General features: G+C 30.3%; 1 protein-coding gene across 1 annotated transcript; it reads left to right on the forward strand.

Annotated features, from left to right (window-relative positions):
- Positions 1-205: 205 nt before the first annotated feature.
- On the forward strand, positions 206-3,126 carry LOC114167333 (probable sugar phosphate/phosphate translocator At3g11320). The gene is made up of 4 exons (XM_028052393.1): positions 206-922; positions 2,015-2,118; positions 2,257-2,485; positions 2,754-3,126. The coding sequence occupies exons 1-4, from the start codon at positions 488-490 to the stop codon at positions 2,904-2,906; spliced, it is 921 nt and encodes a 306-aa protein (XP_027908194.1). The 5' UTR covers positions 206-487; the 3' UTR covers positions 2,907-3,126.
- The last annotated feature ends 5,097 nt before the right edge of the window (positions 3,127-8,223 follow it).

The following is an 8,223-nucleotide window of genomic DNA, read 5'->3' on the forward strand; positions in this document are numbered from 1 at the left end:
TGTACTAAATTAAAGTTATATTTGACTTTCAAAATATACTCTACACTAAAAATTGTATTTGACTTTTTTTTATACTGATTTTTTTAAAAAGAAATTTGCACCTTTTTTGTGCTTTTTGCGTAAGCCGCTTCATCCAATTTTTTTTTTTTTATTGTTTAAGGTTTGATGGCATCAATCTTCATAATAAGACCTCTGAGAACTTCACACCAAATGGCAAGTTCAGTGTCAATTCCGGAGCTCTGAAAACGAACGTGGACCCACCAAAATGACGAAACCACCCTCAGCATTATGAATAATCCCATTTTCTGCATGCACTTGGCATGAACGCTGCACCTTCCAACAATCACTTCTCTCCCTCTTCTTCTTAATTACCAACACGTTACACACCACCACCAGTGTTCCCCAATCGCAAAACCCCGTTTCACCTTCAAAAAAAAAAATCAAAAACCGTCTTTCAGTTTATAACCCACCGGGAATTGACAAAAGGATGAGCCAAATTCCATGGGCAACCATTGGAGTGGTGACCGGCTGGTACAGTTCCAACATCGGTGTGCTCCTTCTCAACAAGTACTTGCTCAGCAACTACGGCTTCCGGTTCCCGGTTTTCCTCACCACGTGTCACATGCTCCTGAGTTCGCTTCTCAGCTACGTTATTTCCGTAACGGACATGGTTCCGTTGCAGAGCCTGCGCTCGCAGGCGCAGTTCTGGAAGATCGTCGCACTCAGCGTCGTTTTCTCCTTCTCCGTCGTCTGCGGCAACGCTTCGCTCAGGTTCATTCCGGTCTCGTTTAACCAGGCCATCGGCTCCACCACCCCCTTCTTCACCGCCGTTTTCGCCTACGCCGTCACCAGCAAGAGAGAGGCCTGGGTCACGTATGCCACGCTCTTGCCTGTTGTCTCAGGAGTCATCATTGCCAGCGGGGTAATCCATTTTTCTCTTCAATTTTTTGTTTCTTTTGGATTTTCAATTCGATTCCTAACTTTTACAATACACAATTCAAAGTGTTTGTTAATTTACTCTGTTAAATTCAGGGATGTTGTGTCATAAAAATAAAATTGAGTTCCAGAATGGGAGATAGAAGTATAAATTTTGGAGTAAGAGAAATTTGGAGACACTTTAAATTGGAAAGTAAAATAGAGTGAATTTCTATTTGTTTTGTGTTAATGTGCGTATATGTCTAAGTTTGTTTGAGAAATTTAAGAGCTTAGATACTGTAATGGAGAAATTTTCGCGATCTTCATAAGTTATTGTATATACTTACCAGCATAACAACTTTTTTCCATTTATTGGGTTGAAAAGTTATTGACTAAAAGACTCTTCGATTTATCTTGCTGTGTGCCGAATAAGTTAGAAGAATTTGAGAGTTTTTTAAAGCGAAAATATAATAAAAATTGTCGAAAACTCTAGATATTTGAGAAATAAAAGAAAGTTAAATAGATTCTATCAAAGAGAAATAAAAAGAAATAAGGAGAAGGCTATTCCTTGTTAAAGTGTACCATTTGCATAATTAATTTATGTTACGATGTGAAATTCATTCTTGACAATTTTTGTTTTGGCAAGTTTAGATACTTGAGAATTTTTTTAGAACCGGCTTTGTCAGAACTGATCTTATTTCAAATACTTTGTCTATGAATTTGCTTGCATAATTAACCCGAGTGATCAATTGGATTTGTTGTTGTGATTATTTTAAGGACACGTTTCCTTCACATTCACTGGTTTAAAATCAGTTCTATGAAACTGCAAAACAAAGGGTATTGGAGTGAAATCAAGCTTAGCAAACACCTTGAGCTCAGTATTACAATAAGAACATATGTTTCATGAGTGACAGTCCATATTTACCCCTTGTTCCTAATCAATTTCTTCAAGCCACTATTTTCTTCTTATTTCTTAATCTTAACTATTCTAATGTTCTTCCAAATCGCATCAAAACATTTGCCAACATGACTCGTTTTCTAATTTCTCCAGGAATCAATTTGTTTTCCCCCAATCTCACATTTAACACTTATCTTGCAGGGTGAACCAAGTTTTCATCTGTTTGGATTTGTAATCTGTGTTTCATCGACTGCTGCCAGAGCATTCAAATCAGTGCTTCAGGATATTTTGTTGTCCTCAGAGGGGTAATGATTTTATCTGTTTTTTTCTTATTTTCAGAAGATGATTGATACAAGGAACTTCTAGGTTCTGAATTGCTCAAAGTGCTACTGCTATATACATCTGTTGTAAACCAACATAAAAATTACTTTGATGATTTGCAGAGAAAAGTTGAATTCTATGAACCTGCTGCTTTATATGGCTCCTATAGCAATGATGGTCTTACTTCCTACCACATTGTTTATGGAGGGAAATGTGATTGGGATCACAATAGATCTTGCCAAAAAGGATATCAGAATTTTTTGGTATCTGCTTCTCAGTTCTTCTCTTGCATATTTTGTGAACCTGACTAATTTTTTGGTGACGAAACATACAAGTGCACTAACCCTTCAGGTATGTTGTAATGCCACAATCCTAAATTTTTCTAAATGAAATAACTTGACAGATTAAGAACTTCTTTCAACATATTACCTGCATATCACATACTAAATTCTAAAAAGGAAGCCAACAACATTTGTTGAGCATCCTTCTGAAAACGTTTCATTGCTCTGTATTTGAATGGACCACAAGAATTTAACTTCTAGTTTTCTTGGTATTTGGAAATGAACAACTATACCAGTGTCATATAGTGAATCAGAATGACACTGTTGCATCTTTTCAGGTATTGGGAAATGCAAAGGGAGCAGTAGCTGTGGTGGTCTCAATTTTGATATTCAAAAACCCTATTTCAGTGATGGGGATGTTTGGCTATGCACTCACTGTCAGTGGAGTTATCTTGTACAGTGAAGCCAAGAAGAGGTATAGCAAAAGTTAGAAAAATTAACCACATTACTAAAAGCAGAGTGTGATTTAGCACAAGCTAGAGGACCAACAAGTTATGTATATAATGATGAGCTTGCAGCAACCATTTTATTACTTGTGAACACAATTTTTATTTTTTTCATTCATTGCAAGCTTTGAGGGAGTGAGTAGTCACACTCCCCATAAACATTTTTATTTGGAATTGAGATTCATGATTAGTTAGACACTTTTAATTTGTTTTGCCTTTAGTTCCTTCGATCACTGCAATTTCTTTTTTCACAACATATAGAAAGGAACTTCAATAATGTAGCCAGGTAGTATCCAATCACATATATGATATGTAAGTTTTATACGAATTTGGATTCTCTGCTGATTTTTTGTGTTGTTTTTTTACTGTGTCTTTATAATACATTGATTATCACTAATTTTGACGTTTTATACAAATCTGGACTCGTTTTATACTTAGATTCTGCTTATTAAAGTTTGGTTGTAACAAAAAAAACTGTAGTTTAAAATGCTTCACACAAATAAAAATAATAATGAATATTAGTAAAAAGATAGCAGTTATTCCATTTGTGTGTACACATCTTTTTATGGTAATAAAATACAAATGTAATTATATTTTTTAGGTTTAATTACTATTTTGTTCCATGTTTTCGTACAAAAGTATTAGGTTGGTCCTCGAGTATTTTAATCCCAAATTAATTTTAATTTTTGAAAAATTTATGCAATTTAGTTTTTTTTTCATTAAATGTTTTGAAGTGGCTCAAGATTTTTTCATCAAAATTGACACCAGAATTATGTTAATTACATCAATAAAATAAATTATCATTATTAACAACTTTAATATTGATGAAAAATTATTGATCCATTTCAAAAAATTTAACAAAAAAATTAAATTGCATCAATTTTTTAAAATAAAGATCAAATTGAGACTAAAAACAACTTGAGAACCAATTTGACATTTTAAAACAAAAACATAGATTACAAGAATAATTAAATCAATTTTTTATATGACGATTACTATAATGAGCAAAATAATTACTAAAATGTAAAAAAAGTAAAATTATAATAAATTGTGTACAAAAATAATTATTTATTTTTGCTTATCTATAAAAAAAAGTCATTAAACTACTGAAAATGCATTTATTAAAGAGTTAAATTATTATATATTATTTATTTCAATAAGTGGAAACTGCTATCATAATTTAAGTGTATCTCTTTATTAATTTGTATTGATGTCATTTGCTTAAATAATTTTATTAAAATAACTTCAGTTTCAAAAAATAAATTATTTTGATATGCAACGTATATAAACGATGTAATCTACTTGAAAATAATTAGAAATACAAAATAGTGTTTCGTTAACAAGTGAGAATTATTAGTTACTTTTGAGAAAAATACTGTAATTATTTTGGGAATAAGAGAAGAGTATTAAGAGTATTGGCTAACCAATAATAAAGATAAGAATAAATGCTTAAAAATATTTTAAAAATCAGTGTTATGATGCATAATATTTCCTCAGAATTAAATATTAATATCTTTTAGTTTAAAAGAACATTTCCAATGTAAAAAAAAATATTTTTGTAGAAAAACAAATCTAGTTAGAATTCAAATTGAAATAGTGAATCTTAATAAAAAAAATTATTCTGATCATAAAAATGTTTATTAAACTTACTTTTAAAGGGAATCTAATCATTACAATTTAATTGAAAAATATTTATAATATTAATGTCTCTTTAGAATTATATATAAATCAAAATTATAAAGAAATGGAAAGTTATCTCAAAGTGAGCTTCGCTAAAACACACGTTACTATGATTAAAATGAGACACACTTTATCATTCTCTAGAAAATTTGAAAAGATGCATCAAACGTTTAAGACTACTCAAGTTTGGATGTCATTTAGAAACGTTAAGTGACTTGTCAATAAATAACAGAAGCAAGAAATGTTAGACTCTTGAGATTTTATCAAACGACTTCAATAGTATATTGCACGCTCAAGTATAATGTTTCCAATTTCAAAGAAGATCTTAACGCAGAACACACGTCCTAATCTTTTAGCTATGTATGTTCATGTTAGATAACAATCCAGCACTCTATTATTTTTATTAAGTGCTAAAAATATCTAAGTATGAAAACATGATTATACTTCTTTTGAAGGACGATAGCTCAACATACAAGAGATTGTGAAAGATACTAATGTTTCATTTAACAAATGATACAATACTCTGTTATTTTACATCTGAAAAAACATAAATGTTTTTAGATGATAAAAATATAGAAGTGAGCTAACATTGTACCAAAAAGAGAATACATAAAACATTATCCTATGTTACATGGAATGTTTACTACTTTCGTCTGATAGAAGAGATTCATTAGACAAAGGATAAGTCATATCAAAAAGGGTCTCTTGAACAAAGAGCTAAATCGCTTTTTCTTCATCAAATCCCTAAACAAAGCATTATAAACTCTTTAAGAACTGTTTACTTCATATGACATTGTAGTTTAAGATGAATTAAGGAAATGCACACCGCCTAAGAAAGAGATAAATACATCCAGTTATTGAGATGTTACATAAAGAAGAAAGATTTATTACTTTATAGAGTACACTAAATGCATCTATCATTATCAAGCTCTTCAGATAAAGGAAATGACATTCAAAAGAGTTAAAGTTGCTTAATGGCCATAAACAGTTTTACAATAATTATTTTCTTCAAAGATCAATATAACGCCATTCAACATGAAGAGAGAGACTACATTATATAATGTAAAATCACTACCTATCTAGTCAATTAAAAGCTTCAAAGGACAACATTGATCATGTTCAAACAACAAATTATAAGAGAACATCAACTTTACATAGATGTTCAAACGATCAACCTCCCTAGTAAGGCATTTAGTGATCCTTCATCACTTTACACAAAATCTCTTCATCTTAGCTAAGAATGGTTGTTTGGTAAATAATACCCGATTATTAGCTAGGAGTTGCTGCTCTTTAAAGAATACTTGCTTAAGTCAAAAGTGACTTATGAAAATACATGTTTAAGCAAAAATGGCTTGTGGAAAGAATACTCATACCAAACCATGAATTGCTCATGGAAAGAATACTTGAACAAGGTCAACCAAGAGTGGTTAAAAGTCAAATAATGTATCAAGCTAGGAATGACTTAGGAAATATAGTTGGTTGAGCCAAGAGTGACTTTGGAAAGAATACTTAGTTGAATCAATAATGGCTTGAGAAAGAATACTTGATTGAGTTAAGTGTGACTTATAGAAAGAGTACTCCAAAGGTTAGTCATAAGTGGCTATGAACCTGAACAATACTCAAGGGGTTAGTCAAGAGTGGTTATTAGTCCAAAGAATATTCATATTATACTTCACAATCACAACATTAGTCTACTCAGTGAAAATCAATCAAGTTTTAGTTTATTGGATCAAACTAAACAATATAAAAACATTGTGTGCACCCTCTTTCTCTATTTGTTTAATTTGCATGTTATTATTTTCATTAATTAAGTAAAGACATTGGGAGAACAAGTTTAACAAAAACATTTATAAAACAAGCAAATCAATTAAAGCTTAAATCCTCATCCAACACTTTTCATCATATGCAACTACCATTAATTGGTTAATATATTTAAAATCGTCATCTGAATAATTTCCCATCAAACAATATTTACGAAAGTGCAAAAAGTTTTGAAAACACAATTCAATCCTTCTTTCTTGTGTTTTTACTTGTTTTCATGGTTCATTTTAGTGCAATTAGTACCGTTAGCATAACAACTCAAATATAATATGTCCTTTCAATAAAAAAGAAAAAGAAAAAGAAAAAAGAGCACAACAATTAAGGATAAGTAAAAAGTGTTATATATTATGAAAAACATTAACACTAAGACGAATGCATAAACATTTGGTAAAAAAATATCCTTTTGTGATGACTTCACCAATCATTAATGAAAACCTTATTTTGATGAAAACTATCCAACTGTATAACCTATAGCTAAGAGGTTGGAGAAGGACAAAACCTAAAAAAAGAAGACTCTCCTAATTTGAAGAGTACAACACTAGAATTTTCTTCTTTTTTCTTCTTATAGTCTTATATTAATTATATTGTTGTACCTTTTTCTTGTATTTTTTTAAGGATTTTATAGTCGTAAGTAGGCCAGTTTTGGGCCTAAGTTGGACCTTACATAGGGTAACTACAACATAAGAAAAGCATGTAAGAGAGCTTGAAGATCATGGAAGGAAGTCTCACATCAAGGAGAAGAAACATTTTTGCTATGGAATTTTCAATTTGTGACGAAACATTTTTGCGCACTAGACTTTATTTGGGACATCTATCTGCACTTCTTAGTCTCACATTCTTTATGTGATGAAATACAAGAGACCAGACCTCTATAAATAATACCTCCTTTGGTGCATGTACAAACTTAATGATTAAGAATTGATTGAACTAAATGTTTGTCTTCTTGTTCTTAAGGTCATACATGAGAGTAATTTTTCCTAATTATTTTCCAAAGATTTCCTTGAGAGAAGAACAACCTGATTTTTTTCTTAAAAACTTGGAAAATGTAAGGAGTTTTCTTTTCCACTATATGGCGAAGAATGTACTTTCTTCCTTTTCTTAATTTTTTGTTTTGTTCATATTTTTTTTTAGTTTAAGATAATTTACTTTCCTTAAATGTTGTGTTCTTAAATTTGTTTTTAATTGATTCATGGTATAATTACTGATTTAGTCCCCTATTTTTTTAGTTTGGTTCAATTTGGTCCCCTTATTATTGGTTGGTTCAATTTAGTCCCCCAATTATTTAAAAACATTCAATTTGGTCTTCTCTGTTAAGTTAGAGTTAACACGGTGTCCGTATAGGACACATGTCAAGCCGTGAAATTTTTAATTTTAATTTTAATTTTTTTAATTTCTTTTTCTAAAAATTTATAAATTGTCACGTGTCAAGTTACCGTCGTGTCATGTGGTAGTTTACCATTGTGACACGTGACAGTGGTAATAATTGTTTTTAATTTAGTCCTCTATTTATATTTTTGGTTCAATTTAGTACCCCTATTCTTTAAAACGATCTAATTTTGTCCTCTCCAATTTGAGACCAAATTAGTAAATAAGCTCAATTATAACTTATATATACATGTTACAATAATTGTTTTGAATATATAATCAAATCACTCCTCCTAAATACTCAAATTTTATTTTTTACATTTTTATCTTTGTAATTTTTTACACTTGTAAAAAATAAAATAATTTGAATATTTTGGTGTAGTGATTTGATGTATAAATTAAAAAAAAAAATTATTTTAACATGTATATATAAGTT

The sequence above is a fragment of the Vigna unguiculata genome, chromosome 10 (assembly GCF_004118075.2).
Source record: "Vigna unguiculata cultivar IT97K-499-35 chromosome 10, ASM411807v1, whole genome shotgun sequence".
Taxonomy (NCBI): domain Eukaryota; kingdom Viridiplantae; phylum Streptophyta; class Magnoliopsida; order Fabales; family Fabaceae; genus Vigna; species Vigna unguiculata.